General features: G+C 43.3%; 1 protein-coding gene across 2 annotated transcripts in view; it reads right to left on the bottom strand.

Annotated features, from left to right (window-relative positions):
* Nucleotides 1-17,023, bottom strand: part of rps6ka5 (ribosomal protein S6 kinase, polypeptide 5) — a 315,467-nt gene that overhangs the window by 211,324 nt on the left and 87,120 nt on the right. For both annotated transcript variants that reach the window (XM_072272845.1, XM_072272856.1), the window contains exon 2: nucleotides 12,174-12,245. In XM_072272845.1, coding sequence (XP_072128946.1) covers nucleotides 12,174-12,245 — 72 coding nt within the window. The remainder of the gene's footprint in view (nucleotides 1-12,173; nucleotides 12,246-17,023) is intronic.

Here is a 17,023-nt window from a genome sequence, read left to right as displayed (position 1 = left end):
AGTCTCTGTAATGGCCACAACATCTTAGCTCCAAGTGCTGATCCACTCTCTAAGCTCATCAGCTTTGTTCATAATACTCCTTGCATTAAAATAGACAGCCAGCTGGTGCTGTAATAGCATCAGCGCCGGACTTCGGAGCAAAGGCTCCCTAGTTCGATTCCAGTCGGTTCCCTTGCACTCTTTCCATCCGTGCTGGGTTGAGCGTCCAGTTAGCAATTTGACCTCATAAAAATAAGACAGCCTTCTAAAAAAAGACGCTGTCATGATGGCATCCTGATGACTCCACTCGGAGCCAAGGGCTTTCTTCTATTAAAATAGACACATCTCAAACCATCGGTCTGAGTGCATCCCTTCTCTATCACCTGCCTATCCTCTCTCTCACACTGCCTACAAGCTTTCTTTCTCTATTTCTGACCCAACCACCTCTTCCTCCAGCTCTTCAGTTTGGCTCCCCCCCCCCCCCCAGCAATTCTAGTTTAAACTCTCCCCAATAGCCTTAGCAAACTTCCCTGCCAGGATATTGGTCCGCCTCAGATGCAAGTGCAATCTACCCTTATTGTACAAGTCACACCTGCCCCAAAAGAGGTCCCAATGATCCAGAAATCTGAATCTCTGACCTCTGCTCCAATTCCTCAGCCACGCATTTATCCTCCAACTCAGTCTATCCCTATACTCACTGTCGCATGGTACAGGCAGTAAGCCCGAGATTACAACGCTTGTAGTCCTGCTTCTATCCTTCTTTCCCAACTCCCTGTAGTCTGTTTTCAGGACCTCCTCCCTTTTCCTACCTATGTCGTTGGTACCAGTATGTATCACGACCTCTGGCTGTTCATCTTCCCACTTTCGGATATTGTAGATGCGATCAGAAACGTCCTGGAGGCAAACTACCATCAGTGTTTCTTTCCTGCTACCACAGAATCGCCTGTCTGACCCCCTAACTATAGAGTCCCTCACTGCTGCCATCCTCTTCCTTTCCCCACCCTTCTGAGCCACAGGGCCAGACTCTGTGCCAGAGACACAGTTGCTTCCCTCAGGTAGGTCCTCCCACCGCCCTGCGCCCACCAACAGTACTCAAACAGGAGTACTTATTATTAAGGGAGACAGCCACAGGGGTACTCTCTAGCATCTGACTCTTCCCCTTCCCTCTCCTGAAGGTAATGTCTTTGGCAGTTTGAACGGGGCACAACTGCGCAAGAGTGTGAAAGTCGGCCAGTGAGACACCGGGAGAGTTTAAAAAGCGAGCAGATTAACGGAGCCGGCTACAGAGTAGTGGGAGACAGAGTAGGAAGGCTTTGGCTCGAGAGGCTTCGGCGAGTTGCTCCCAGTGAGGTAAGGCCAGGTCTGCGCAGGCGCATGACGTCAGAGCGCGGAAGGCTTAACAAGAACACCACCATATCCAGCGGGAAGCTGAATGAGAGGGTGTAGAGTGATAGGGCTCAGGCGGAATCGGGAAGAGGCTTCCTGCGACCGTTGAGTCTCATAGTAAAGAGGGAAGTTATTTATTTAGTAATAACAGCAGCATTAGAGGTATGCATCTAGGATTAGAGTTGGGCTTGGAGTGCCAGATGTGGGGACCCTAGGAGACTCCCAGCCCCCCCAAGGATTACATCTGCATTGAGATGAGGCTCTTTAAGGACCATGTTAGTGATCTGGAGCTGCAACTTGATGACCTTCAGCTAATTAGGGAAAGTGAGGAGGTGATTGATTATACCTATACAGAGATAGTGGACAGCATCTCTCTGACAGTCCCCCTCAGAAATCGATATATCGTTTTAGATACTGTTGGAGAGGTTGACCTGACAGAGGAAGACCACAGCGAATGGGACTCTGGCACTCTGCCCAGTGCCGTGATCAAGAGAGCAAGGAGAAATGCAGTAGTTACAGGGATTCTATAATGAGGGGAACAGAGAAGAGATTCTGCAAGCCGGACAAGGATACCCGGATGGAGTGTTGCCTCCCTGGTGCCAGGGTACGGGATGTTTCAGATCGGGTCCAGAGTATTCTGAGGAGAGAGAGCGAGCAGCCAGAAGTCTTGGTACATGTTGGTACCAATGACATAGACAGAAAAAGAGAGGACGTCCTGAAAGAAGATTACTGGGAGCTAGGAAGAAAATGGAAAAGTCAGATCTCCAGAGTAATAATCTCAGGATTACTGCCTGAGCCACGCGCCAAGGTAAAAATAGCAGAATTAAGCAGATGAATGTGTGGCTAAGTAACTGGTGCAGGGGGCAAGGCTTCAAAGTCTTGGATCATTGGGATCTATTTTGGGGGAGGTATGACTTATAAAAAAAAAATTATGGGTTACACCCGAACTCAAAGGGTACTAATATCCTGGCGGGATTGTTTAATATAGCTGTTACAGAGGGTTTAAACATGTTGGCAGGGGGAAGGAAACCAGGGTGTTAGGGTCGAGGAAGAGGAAAATAGAAATAAGTCAAAGATACCGTGCAGCAAAGATGGCAAGAAGGACAGGCAGGTGAATAGACAGGATAATTTGCTGAGCGATAAAAATATAGAAAAATCGGTAACAGATACTGATCTAAACGTACTGTACTTAAATGCACGCAGCATTAGAAATAAAGTGGATGACCTTGTTGTACAGCTACAGGTTAAAAGATATGAAATTGTGGCCAGCACCGAGTCATGGCTAAATGATGGATGTGATTGGGAGCTGAATATCCAAGGATACACAGTGTATAGGAAAGATCGGAAGGAAGGTAAAGCGGGTGGCATGGCCCTGATAGTAAGCAACGATATCAAATCACTAGAAAGAAGGGACATAGGATCAGAAGAGGTAGAATCCTTATGGGTCAAGTTAAGAAATAGCAAGGGTAAAAAGACACTAATAGCAGTTGTATACAGGCCTCCAAACAGCAGCTGGGATGCGGACTACAAGTTTCAGCTTGAAATAGAAAAGCGTATCATAAGGAAAATGTCAAGATAATTATGGGGGATTTTAATATGAAAGTGGATTGGGGAAGTCAGGAAGGTACTGGATCTCAGAAGAGGGAGTTTATAGAATGCCTATGGGATGGCTTTTTGGAGCAGCTTATCCATAAACCCACCAGGGGGTCGGCTGCTTTGGATTGGGTGCTGTGTAATAAACCTGAGGCGATTAGGGAGCTGGAGGTATTGGGACCCCTTGGAAGTAGTGATCATAATATGATTGAGTTCAGTTTCAAATTTGAAAAGGAGAAGCTGGTATCAGCTGTATCAATATTTCAGTGGAACAAAGGAAATTAGTGGTATGAGAGAAGAACTGGCCCAGGTAGATTGGAAAAGTAAGCTAGATGGAGGGACGGTGGAGCAGAATTGGATGAAATTCCTACAAGAAATAAGGAAAGTGCAGGAAAAATATATTCCAAGAAAAAAGAAAATCATGAATGGAAAAATGGCACAAATGTGGCTAACAAGAGAGGTTAAGGCTAAAATAAAAGCAAAAGAGACGACGTACAAGGAAGCAAAAATTAGTGGGAAAACTGAGGACTGGACGACTTTTAAAAACTTACAGAAGGAAACTAAGAAAGTCATTAGGAAAGAAAAGATGAATTATGAAAGGAAGTTGGCAATTAACATTAAAAAGGATACTGAGTTTTAAAAAAATATATTAAGAGTAACAGAGTGACACGAGTAAATACAGGGCCAATTGAAAATGATGCTGGAGAAATTATAATGGGTAACAAAGAAATGGCAGAGGAACTAAATGAGTATTTTGCATCAGTCTTTACAGTGGAAGACATTAGCAACATACCTGATAGCCAGAGGTCTCAGGGAATAGAATTAGGTACAGTCAAGATTACGAGAGAGAAAGTGCTTGGGAAGCTAAATGGACTAAGAATAAGTCTCCCGGACCAGATGAGGTGCACCCACGGGTTCTGAAGGAGGTGGCTTTGGAGATTGCGGAGGCATTGGAAATGATCTTCCAGGAATTAATAGACTCTGGCATGGTTCCGGAGGACTGGAAGGTCGCAAATGTAGTTCCGCTGTTTAAGAAAGGAGGGAGGCAGCAAAAAGAAAATTACAGACCTATTAGTCTGATATTGGTAGTTGGAAAGTTATTGGAGTCGATCCTCAAGGATGAGGTTATGAAATACCTTGAGGTGCGTGACAAGATAGGCCCAAGTTAGGCATGGTTTCATGAAGGGAAGATCCTGCCTCACAAACCTATTTGAATTTTTTTGAGGCAATCTCAAATAAGATTGACAAGGGAGAGGCTGTGGATGTTATTTATTTGGATTTTCAAAAGGCCTTCGATAAGGTGCTGCATAAGAGGCATGGAATTACAGGAAAGATATTGGAACGGGTGCAGCATTGGCTGATAGACAGAAAACAAAGGTTGGGAATAAAGGGAGCCTATTCCGATTGGTTGCCGGTTACTAGTGGTGTTCCGCAGGGGGTCGGTGTTGGGGCCGCTTCTTTTTACAATGTATGGTGATGATTTAGATTACGGATTAGATGGTTTTGTGGCTAAGTTTGCGGATGACACCAAGATAGGTGGAGGTGCAGGAAGTGTTGAAGGAACTGAAAGGTTGCAGCGAGTCAGTTTAGGAGAATGGGCAAAGAAATGGCAAATGAGATACAATGTTGAGAAATGTATGGTTGTACATTTTGGAAGAAGAAATAATCGGGCAGATTATTATTTAGATGGGGAGAAAGTTAAAAAATTGGACATGCAAAGGGACTTGGGGGTCCTCGTGCAGGATATCCTAAAAGTTAACCACCAGGTTGGATCGCAAGGAAAGGGAATGCTACATTGACGACTACATTGGTGCTGCTTCCTGCACCCATGCTGAGCTCATCAATTTCATCAACTTTACTTCAAACTTACACCCAGCCCTCAAATTCACTTAGTCTATCTTGGACACTTCTCTGCCCTTTATCGATGTCTCAGTCTCCATCTCTGGAGACAGACTGTCCACTGACATCTTCTACAAGTCCACTGACTCTCATAACTACCTCGACTATAGCTCTTCCCACCCTGCCACATGCAAAATTGCTGTTTCCTATTCCCAGTTCCTCTGTCTCCGCCACATCAGCTCCCAGGATGAGGCTTTCCGTTCTAGGACATTTCAAATGTCCTCAATCTTTAAGGATCATGGTTTCCCTTCTGCTGTCATCAATGATGCCCTCACCCGCATCTCCTCCATTTCCCACACTTCGGCCCTCACCCCATCCTCCCGCCACCACAACAGGGACAGAGTTCCCCTTGTCCTCACCTACCACCCCACCAGCCTCCAGATCCAGCACATTACCCTCCGCAACTTCTGTCACCTTCAACAGGACCCCACCACTAAGCACATCTTTCCCTCTCCACCCTTCTCCGCTTTCCGCAGGGATCGGTCCCTCAACGACTCCCTGATCCACACGTCCCTCCCCACAGATCTCCCACCCAGCACTTATCCCTGTAAGCGTAAGTGCTACACCTGTCCCTACACCTCTTTTCTTGCCACCTTTCAGGGCCCCAAACAGTCCTTCCAGGTGAGACAACACTTCACTTGTGAGTCTGTTGGGGTCATCTATTGCATCCGGTGCTCCCAATGCAGCCTCCTCTACATCGGTGAAACCCAACGCAGATTGGGGGACCACTTCGTTGAGCACCTCCGCTCTGTCCACCACAACAGACAGATCTCCTGGTTGCCACCCACTTCAACTCTGCTTCCCATTCGGATATGTCCATACATGGCCTCCTCTACTGCCATGATGAGGCTAAACTCAGGTTGGAGGAGCAACACCTCATATCTGTCTAGGTAGTCTCCAGCCCCTTGGTATGAACATAGAATTTTTCAACTTCTGGTAATTCCCTCCCCCTCCCTTCCCCTATCCCTATTTCACTCTACCCCCTCCCCCAGCTGCCTATCACCTCCCTCATGGTTCCGCCTCTTTCTACTATCCATTGTGTTTTCCCCTATTCCTCCTTCACCTTTCCTGCCTATCACCTCCTTGCTTCCCTTCCCCCACCCCTTTATCTTTCCACTTACTGGTTTTTCACCTGGCATCTACCAGCCTTCTCCTTCCCACCCTCCCCGCACCTTCTTTATAGGGCCTCTGCCCCTTCCCTCTTCAGTCCTGACAAAGGGTTCCGGCCCGAAACGTTGACTGATCGCTTCCACGGATGCTGCCTGACCTGCTGAGTTCCTCCAGCGTGTTGTGAGGAAAGGGAATGCTATGTTGGCATTCATTTCAAGAGGAATAGTGTATAAGAGTAAGGAGGTGTTGATGAGGCTCCATGGGGCACTGGTGAGACCTCATTTGGAATACTGTGTGCAGTTCTGGGCCCTCTATCTTAGAAGGGATGTTCTGATGTTGGAGAGAGTTCAGAGAAGATTTACGAGGATAATTCCCGGAATGCAGGGGTTAACATATGAGAAGTGTTTGTCAGCTCTTGGACTGTTTTCAATAGAGTATAGGAGAATGAGAGGGGATCTCATAGAAATATTTCAAATGTTGAAAGGGTTGGACAGAGTAGATGTGGAAAGGCTGTTTCCCTTGGTGGGTGAGTCCAGGACAACAGGCCACAGTCTTAGAATTAGAGGGTACCAATTTAAAACAGAGATTTGTTAGCCAGAGGGTCGTGGATTTATGGAATTCGTTGCCATGTACAGCTGTGGAGGCCCGATCATTGAGGGTGTTTAAGGAGGAGATTGATAGGTATCTAATTAAACAGGGTATCAAGGGATATGGGGAAAAAGCTGGAAATTGGAACTAGATGGGAGAATAGCTTAGCTCATGGTGGAGTGGTGGAGCAGGCTCCATGGGCCAAATAGCCTACTTCTGCTCCTTTGTCTTGTGATCTCGTGACTGTTATCCACTTACATGTCTCCCAAGGCCCCAGTGTGACTATTTGCCTATAGCTCCTATCTATCACCTTCTCACTTTCCCTGACCAGAAGGTGGTCATCGAGCTGAGTCTCCAGTTCTCTAACTCAGTCCCCAAGGAGCTGCAGCTCAACGCAACTGGCACAGATGTGGCCGTCCGACACCCAGTACAGAACACCAGCCTTGCAGACATGCTTCCTATTCTTCACAAGTAACTTGCCTCGCCTTGACCCTTTACTCTAACTCCCCCTACTCTGACATCCACTCTATAAAGCTGTCTTTTTATATTCTTCCCACAGGTCTAACTCGCCTGTTCAGTCATGCCTCGATCAAACTGCTGAAGGAAAAATGCTCTCCTTTTAAATTCTTCCCACCGGTCTAACTCGCTGACGTCCATGCGCCTACTCAGCCATGCCTCGGTTGGAAGTGTTCAGCTCAGCCTCTGATATTCTGGGGAACGGTGTTCTTGCAGCCCTCTTTTTATCCATTTATACTGGGTGTAGTAGAGCTTTCAGATGATCTGCTGACTGGAATCTCTGCTTTATCAGCTACCTGCAAATTTTTGTGTTTAGTGCATATGCAATCCTGTCCTGCAGTTCAGCCAAATTTTTAAGTGCATCTGGTGCTGCTTTAGACATGTTTTTCCGATATTGTTAATTCTCTAGGCTTGAAGGCATTGTCAGAGCAACATTTATGCCAAGCTGTGTAGTTATAGATGGAGGCAGAAAAAGTGTGGACCTTGGCCCACAGGGCCTCAGAGGACTGGTTTTAAACTGCCATATCTGCTCTAAATCATTTCCAATTAACACAATAGTGGTGCCATATAACAAGGCCAGCTTTTTTTTAAAATACAAGTATGAAGGACTATGTCAAGTACTATGACAATGGATTATTTAGTGGAAACAATTCAATACTGTAAGGAACTTTTTTCTATTTTGAAAGAAGGTGATTATCTGAAAATACTGAAATCAATATTAAATCTGGAAGATACAGTGTATGATGGGTTGGTGAAACAAATCCAAGCAATGAAAAGCTCATGACCAAGGCAAACATCACCATCTTTTTCTCAGGAAGGCAGGGGTACCAAAAACAAGAGGGTAACGGTTTGAGGTCAGAGGGGAGAGATTTTAAATAGACATTAGGGGCAACATCTTCATGTAAGGGTAGTACGTATTTGGAATGAGCTGCCAGGAAAAGTAGTTGAAATTAGCATATTTATAACATTTAAAAGTGTACAGGGCTATGGGCCAAACTCAGACAGATGGGATTTGCTCACTGGGCAATGTAGTCAGCATGATCAAGTTGGGCTGAAAGGCCTGGTTCCATATTGTGCAACTTTGACAGCAGACACAATGGAAGTGTTCCACAAGTCAGTTACTGGTCTTCTGTTTAATACACTGCTCCAACACAGCACATTACTTTCCAACTAGACAATGCAAGAGCATTCCAGAGAGTCAATAATTCCAATATTCAGAGATACAAGAGACTGCAGATGCTGGAATGCATGATGTTGAGAGAACCTAGCCGGTCAGGCAGCATCCAGAGGAAAACAGTCAGTCATCCTTTCAGATGAGGCCTTTCTGATCTGAAAGATACAGGGAAGATAACAACTATAAAAGGTGGCAAGAAGAGGTACAGCAAGAGCAGGCAGGTGATGGATGGATTCAGTTGAAGAGGGGTAATTGGCAGATGAGTAACAGAGAATGGGAACAGCACCAAAAGCTGGGAAGTAATTGGTGTAAGTTGCAAAAGGCTAGATTTCAAAGTAAATTTATCAAAATATATATATGTGTGTGTGTGTATACGTGTATGTGTGTGTGTGTATATATATATATATATATATATATATATATATACACATACACACACACATATACATATACACACACACATACACTGCATGTTTATTTGCTTAATTATTTAGAGATACGAGGGGTGATTGATAAGTTTGCGGCCCAAGGTAGAAGGGGTCAATTTTAGAAAACCTAGCAGATTTATTTTTCAATGTAGTCCCCTCCTACACTTACACACTTAGTCCAGTGGTCGTGGAGCATACGGATCCCTTCTTCGTAGAAATGGTCCACAGCAGGGGTGATTGATAAGTTTGTGGCCTAAGATAGAACGAGATGAGTTATTAACTTCAAACTTTCTGCATTATCACTCAAAGAGTTGAACTGCACGTGCATGTAATAAGAATGTCTTGGACCTCCAGGTGGTCCACAGCAGGGGTGATTGATAAGTTAGTGGCCTAAGGTGGAAGGAGTGAGCTATACAGCTCTCATTACATGCACATGCAGTTCAACTCTGAGTGATTATGCAGAAAGTTTGAAGTTAATAGCTCATCTCCTTCTACCTTAGGCCACTAACTTATCAATCACCCCTGCTGTGGACCACTTTCTGGAGGTTCAAGACGCCGACTTCTACAAAGAAGGGATTCGCATGCTCCACAACCACTGGACTAAGTGTGTAAATGTAGGAAAAATAAATATGCTAGGTTTTCTAAAATTGACTCTTTCTACCTTAGGTCACAAACTTATCAATCACTCCTTGTACAATGCAGGATAAGCCCTTCTGGCCAAATGAGCCATGCCACCCTGCAACCTATTTAACACTACCAAATACTATCCAGCCATTCATTTTCTTGCAGGCATTTACAGTAGAAGGAAATACAATATAATCATTGATAGTGTGACAAGTAACCAATGTACAAAAGACAAACTGCAAATGCAAAAAGTAAATAAGTAATACTGAAAACTCCAGTAGTGAGTCCATAAGTTGTGTTCAGTGATCAGTTCAATGTTGTGGAGAGTAAAGTTGTCAAAGCTGGTTCAGGCACCTGATGGTTGAAGGGTAATCATCTTCCATCCGTTTATCTCCAGGATCTCAACTGTAGATATCAACTGTCCATTTCCCACCATTGTTGCTGCCTGACCGGCTGAGTTCCCCAGCATCTTGCGTGGAATGCTAACGTTCAGTAGGTTCAGATAATTATTCTGCTTTCTCCTTTGCAGTGAATAACAAATGGTAGGGCTACAGGATGCCAGAGGCCAAGTTCCCAAAGAATCCTTTGTTATGCAAAAATTCATTTTGCTACTGTAAGCAACTTTCACAAGGGATTCCTGTTCTCATGAATATTCAGAAGTCAGAAGCCAGTCAATCTCCTCCCATACAGATTTAGTACATCAAAACCACACCACGCTTGTTTTGACAAGATGAAATAAACTGAAACTTACAAGTCAATCACCCACTGTCTATTTTTATCAGCAAATAAAGCTGCAACAATCTAAAACAGAAATGCTGAAAGAACCCAGCCAATTATACAGCATTCGTGGGAAAAGAAACTGAAGAGGTAAGAGGCCAGAATGGGGAACAGAAGAGGGGAGGGGGCAGGAATATTTTTCACTTCATCAGGAAGGAGGGATCGATAATCATGCCATCAAGTTGGAGGCTACCCAGACAGAATACAAAGTGTTGCTCCTCCACCCTGAGGGTGGCCTCATCATGGTACAAGAAGAGGCTATGGACCAACAGGTCAGAACGGGAATAGGAATCAGAATTAAAATGTTGGGTCACTGGGAAATTCTGGCAGTTAGAGCAGAGGTACTCAATGAAGTGCTCCCCCAATTTACAATGGGTCTCGCCAATGTAGAGGAGGCCACATCAGGAGCACCGGATACAATAAACAACCCCAGCAGATTCACAGTAAAGTGTTGCCTCACTTGGAAGGATGATTGGGGCCTTGAATGGAGGCGAGGGAGGAGGTGAATGGGCAGGGATATCACTTTGGTTGCTTGCAGGAATAAGTGCCGAGAGGGAGACTAGTGGGGAGGAACAAATGGACAAAAGAATCATGGAGGGAGCAATCCCTGCAGAAAGTGGAGATTTTTTTTGGGGGGGGGAGGGCGAAGAGGTAAAGACGAGTTTATTGGTAGGATTCCTTTGGAGATGAAAGTTGCAAAGAATAATTTGTTGGATATGGAGGTTCATGGGGTGGTAGGTAAGGGCAAGATGAACTCTATCCCCGTTAAGGTGGTGGGAAGATTGGGTGAGTGTGGATGCTCGGGAAATGGAGGAGATGCAGGTGACAACAGCATCAATGATGTTTTCTGTGACAGCAGCAACTACATTTCAAACAAGGAAAGCAGTATACTAGAAATTCCAGTTACTGTTTTACTTGGAATGACTATTGATTCCCCAGACAGTGGGTAGTAAAGAGGTGAATGGACAGGTATTGCATCTCCTCTTAAGATCAAGAATCAAAATCAGGTTTAGTATCACTAGCAGATGTCACGAAAGTTGCTGTTTTGCAACAACAGTAGAGTGCAATACATAATAAAAACAACTATCAATTACAGTTTAAAAATATATAATTAAATAAGTAGTGTAAAAAGCAAGAAAAAAATAGTGAGGTCGTATACATGGGTTCAAAGTCCATTCAGAAATTTGAAGGCAGTGGGGAAGAAGCTGTTCCTAACAAGTTGGGTGTGCACCTTCAGGCTCCTGTATCTCCTCCCTGACGGCAACAATGAGAAGGCAAGTCCTGGGTGATGGAGGTCCTTAATAATGGATGCTGCCTTTTAAAGATGTCCTTGATGCTGAAGAGGCTAGTGCCCATGATGGTACTGGCTGAGTTTGCAACTTCCTGCAGCTTTTTCTGATCCTGTGTAGTGGCCCCTCCATACCAGACAGTGAAGCAGCCAGTTAGAATGCTCTCCATGAAACACTTATAGAAAATTGCTCTTGTAGAAAGTCTTTGATAACATAACAAATCTCTTCAAACTCCTAATGAAATATAGCCACTGTCATGCATTCTTTGTAATTGCATCAATCTGGTGGGCCCAGAATAGATCTTCAGCGATGTTGACAAAGGAACTTGAAACCACTCACCATTTCCAATGCTATGCTTCCCTGTGTGCTTCAAAATCCTTAGCATTTTACTGTCAACATTTAAAACTTGTTATAATTTGCTGCATTTAGCAGCTCACACTCAGCAAATAAAGGCCCACCTTCCATTAAACTACTGAGACAGTCACAACCCTACATAAGTCTAAGACATAAAGGTATCTGAAATTTTGTTCATCTTTTACCAGACATTTCCAAACTGATCAACTCCTGCCCTGGCATATTCCATACCAACTCGAATGAAACATCCAAAGCACTACACTTCAGATTTGTCGCAGCAAAAGAAAAATATCTGTTGGAGGAAGTCAGCGGGTTCTAAATTTCCCATTTTCTCCTCATTCTCCTTTTATTGGTTGAATAAATGCAAGTAAAATATTTCAGATCCTTCTGTAATAGTTTGTTATTAAAACTCACAGTACTGTATAAAATTGACGAAACTAATATTTTTCCACTTACCCCCAGTTCCAAGGACCTTTAATAGTTCAAAGTTTTCAATCCCAACTTTTTCAGCATGTCCCGTTAAATTAGCTGCAAAATAATAGAACCGTATTAGCAGAAATCAATAAGCAATAATGAATTTTCAGACTATCATCTCAAAGTAATCAAGAACCACCAACATCCCACAACCTGATCTGGACTAAACATACCTATAGTCTGTAGTACACTTAAAAAGCATGCACTGTCACTTAAAAACAGGATATTTATACAGAGCACATGGTCAAATGGTATGATTAAAATTCACAAGCTGACACATTAGTTTATACATAAAATTCAGAGCATATAAAGTTTAACTTTTCACTGCAGCAAGGAGAAAAATCCTACTGCATTTTACCCCATAAATAATCCAGGAAGTCTCAAATAACTATAATGTGGAAAGACTCAGAAGTACAGAGAGATGACAGAGTGTTTAGAGATCTCTTGCAGGATGTTAGGGATAAACTTGTCCCGGTGAGGAAGATAAAGAATGATAGGGTGAAGGAACCATGGGTGACAAGTGAGGTGGAAAATCTAGTCAGGAGGAAGAAGGCAGCATACATGAGGTTTAGGAAACAAGGATCAGATAGGTCCATTGAGGAATATAGGGTAGCAAGAAAGGAGCTTAAGAAGGGGCTGAGAAGAGCAAGAAGGGGGCAATGAGAAGGCCTTGGCAAGCAGGGTAAAGGAAAACCCCAAGGCATTCTTCAATTATGTGAAGAACAAAAGGACGACAGGAGTGAAGGTAGGACCGATTAGAGATAAAGGTGGGAAGATGTGCCCGGAGGCTGTGGAAGTGAGCGAGGTCCTCAATGATACTTCTCTTCGGTATTCACCAATGAGCGGAAACTTGATAACAGTGAGGACAATATGAGTGAGGTTGATGTTCTGGAGCATATTGATATTAAGGGAGAGGAGATGTTGTAGTTATTAAAATACATTACGACGGATAAGTCCCTGGGGCCTGATGGAATATTCCCCAGGCTGCTCCACGAGGCGAGGGAAGAGATTGCTGAGCTTCTGGCTAGGATCTTTATGTCCTCGTTGTCCACGGGAATGGTACCGGAGGATTGGAGGGAGGCAAATGTCGTCCACTTGTTCAAAAAAGGTAGTAAGGATAGTCCGGGTAATTATAGACCAGTGAGCCTTACGTCTGTGGTGGGAAAGCTGCTGGAAAAGATTCTTAGAGATAGGATCTATGGGCTTTTAGAGAATCATGGTCTGATCAGAGACAGTCAGCATGGCTTTGTGAAGGGCAGATCGTGTCTAACAAGCCTGATAGAGTTCTTTGAGGTAGTGACCACACATATAGATGAGGGTAGTGCAGTGGATGTGATCTATATGGATTTTAGTAAGGCATTTGACAAGGTTCCACACGGTAGGCTTATTCAGAAAGTTAGAAAGTATGGGATCTAGGGAAGTTTGGCCAGGTGGATTCAGAATTGGCTTGCCTGCAGAAGGCAGAGGGTCGTGGTGGAGGGAGTACATTCGGATTGGAGGGTCGTGACTAGTGGTGTCCCACAAGGATCGGTTCTGGGACCTCTACTTTTCGTGATTTTTATTAACGACCTGGATGTGGGGGTAGAAGGGTGGGTTGGCAAGTTTGCAGATGACACAAAGGTTGGTGGTGCTGTAGATAGTGTAGAGGATTGACGAAGATTGCAGAGAGACATTGACAGAATGCAGAAGTGAGCTGAGAAGTGGCAGATGGAGTTCAACCCAGAGAAGTGTGAGGTGGTATACTTTGGAAGGACAAACTCCAAGGCAGAGTACAAAGTAAATGGCAGGATAGTTGGTAGTGTGGAGGAGCAGAGGGATCTGGGGGTACATGTCCACAGATCCCTGAAAGTTGCCTCACAGGTAGATAGGGTAGTTAAGAAAGCTTATGGGGTGTTAGCTTTCATAAGTCGATGGATAGAGATTAAGAGTCGCGAGGTAATGATGCAACTCTATAAAACCCTGGTTAGGCCACGCTTGGAGTACCATGTCCAGTTCTGGTCACCTCACTATAGGAAGGATGTGGAAGCATTGGAAAGGGTACAGGGGAGATTTACCAGGATGCTGCCCGGTTTAGAGAGTATGCATTATGATCAGAGATTAAGAGAGCTAGGGCTTTACTCTTTGGAGAGGAGGAGGATGAGAGGAGACATGATAGAGGTGTATAATATATTAAGAGGAATAGATAGAGTGGATAGCCAGTGCCTCTTCCCGAGGGCACCACTGCTCAATACAAGAGGATATGGCTTTAAGGTAAGGGGTGGGAAGTTCAAGGGGGATATTAGAGGAAGGTTTTTTTTTTACTCAGAGAGTGGTTGGTGCGTGATATGCACTGCCTGAGTCAGTGGTGGAGGCAGATACACTAGTGAAGTTTAAGAGACTACTAGACAGGTACATGTAGGAATTTAAGGTTGGGGGTTATATGGGAGGCAGGGTTTGAGGGTCGGCACAACATTGTGGGCTGAAGGGCCTGTACTGTGCTGTACTGTTCTATGTTCTATGACTCTGAATTATCACTGCACTTTTCACTTGCATAACTACAGATCACTGGAAAATATTTAACTACTTCCAAGATAGGTTAAAGTTGGTATCATCTGTATGTCAACAATCTTTGGCCTGCGTTCTTTGAACTCCAAGATTGATAATAATTAAAAGTATTGGAAAATAATATGAAAGTAAATCCTACACCATGAATTACTTAGACAGAGGAAAAACATTTGCAAAGCCCAAAGATAGTTTTCAATTTTACCAGCACCACTAATGTGACAGCAGAAGAAATCTGTGACCTGAAGAGAAAACCTTATACGTAATTCATAAAGCAAAATAGGTTCATAAATTATTTTGGATCCGTTTCAGAGAAGATTAACACTGTTAAAGATATAAACCCAGAGTGGTGAGTGCTTGAAATCCCTGCTAGGGGTGGTGGTGGAGGCAGATACAATAGGGCATTTAAGAAACTCTTAGCTGGCACATGGATATTAGAAAAATGGAGAGCTATGTAGGAGGGAAGGGTTAGATTGATCTTAAGAGTAGCTTAAAAGGTCGGTGCAACATCATTGGCCAAAAAAGCCTATACTGTGCTATAATACCTTTTTTTAATTTAGAGATACAGCACAGAACAGATTCTTCTGATCCAACAAGCTACAACGCACGGCATCCTACCCATTTAACACTAGCCTATTCACAAGAGAATTTACAATGACCAATTAACCTACTAACCAGCACGTCTTTGGACTGTAGGAGGAAACCAAAGCACCCAGAGAAGACCCACACTGTCACACAGGGAGAACATAAACTTCTGACATATGGGGCTGGAACTGAACTCCGGAACACCTGGAGCTGAAATAGCAACATGCTAACCACTATGCTGCTGTAACACCCCAATGATGCTCATCCAATGGCTGAGTGGAAATAATTTAAATTTGAATTCTTAATTTGTTGATCTCAGTCATTTCAGTACCATTTAGTGATCTTCTGTAGCCAAATATTAAATATTAAATAATGAGATAAAATCATATCAATAAAACTTCCTATACCTAATCACCATATGAATGTGACCATTACTGTCAGATAAAAACATGACAGACTTGCCGTAATAACACTCTTAAAAGGTTTACATACAAAATATCCAGTTGGAGGCATTAGAGTTGATGAACTGCTTCATATTAAACTGGAACGGTGAGATCTTAAAAAAAAAGGGAAAGAAGTGCAACAAATAATAATAGATTTTCTTACAGGTAGCAGAATTACTTTTTGGTAATCTGTTTAAGAAAAAAAATAAATGTTTCCATCAAAATTTGGGCAAACTTTTGTTGGAGTAGAGGTTCTGATACAGTACTGCAATGGTAGTTTACTGCAGTACAAGCTAATCACAAGATCTTAAATCTCAGTGAACAAAAGAAAGTACAATGCATTTTCTTGAATAGGTTGAGAAAGAGGAATGTCAATATCCTGGTCAACAATGACCACAAACGTAAATGAAATAACTACTTAAACAGAGCACCACAAGACTGGTCAGAGGCTGGATATCCTGTGGCATGACTCAAATCCTGAATCATCAATTTGGTGTAATTTACCCTCCACTTAGCAATCAACTAGTTGATGGTTGCACAAATGCAGTGGACTGAAAGTCTTGTTTCCATGTGTATAATTTTGTGATAAACAAACTTGAAAGTAGTAGATTCCGGTTAATTGGCTGTTCCAATTAACTGATGAACCACTTATTTAGGACAACTCTTAAAGAACAACAACTTACAAAAAAAAACAGCTGGGATTTCCTTCATTTATTTTGGGACACTATGCCTCTTAATCAGGGTATGAGACTGTCGCCAAACAGTTTCTAGCTAGTGTCTTTCACATGCACTTGAGTGGTTATTAAGACACTACACCATGCTTAGAGTGAACAGTTTTAAAATGGCATCAGTTGTGTGTGCTTATATTCAAAAAAACAATGATTTCTGTCACTGATTGTTGGTGAGAAATAAGCAACAAGACAATTCAGAACTGTTTTGCTCACTCCGATTTCAAGCACTCAGGCTTGGAGATGCCAGAAACAGCTAGGAGTGAAAATTAAACTATTTCACTATTTCAACAAGTTAGGAATCTGAAGGTATTAACAATTACCTTGAATTGAAAATGAAGATTTGGAGGATGCAATCATTGATAACATCACCTCCTCCCTCACCTCCATTCAGGGCCACAAATAGTCCTTTCAGAAATAGAGGGGCAGATTATTCAAGTCAAGTCACTTTTTATTGTCATTTCGACCATTACTGCTGGTACAGTACACAGTAAAAACAAGACAACATTTTTCAGGACCATGGTGCTACATGAAG

This window comes from Mobula birostris, chromosome 1 (genome assembly GCF_030028105.1).
Source record: "Mobula birostris isolate sMobBir1 chromosome 1, sMobBir1.hap1, whole genome shotgun sequence".
NCBI lineage: Eukaryota > Metazoa > Chordata > Chondrichthyes > Myliobatiformes > Myliobatidae > Mobula > Mobula birostris.
This window is presented reverse-complemented; position numbering and strand designations above follow the sequence as displayed.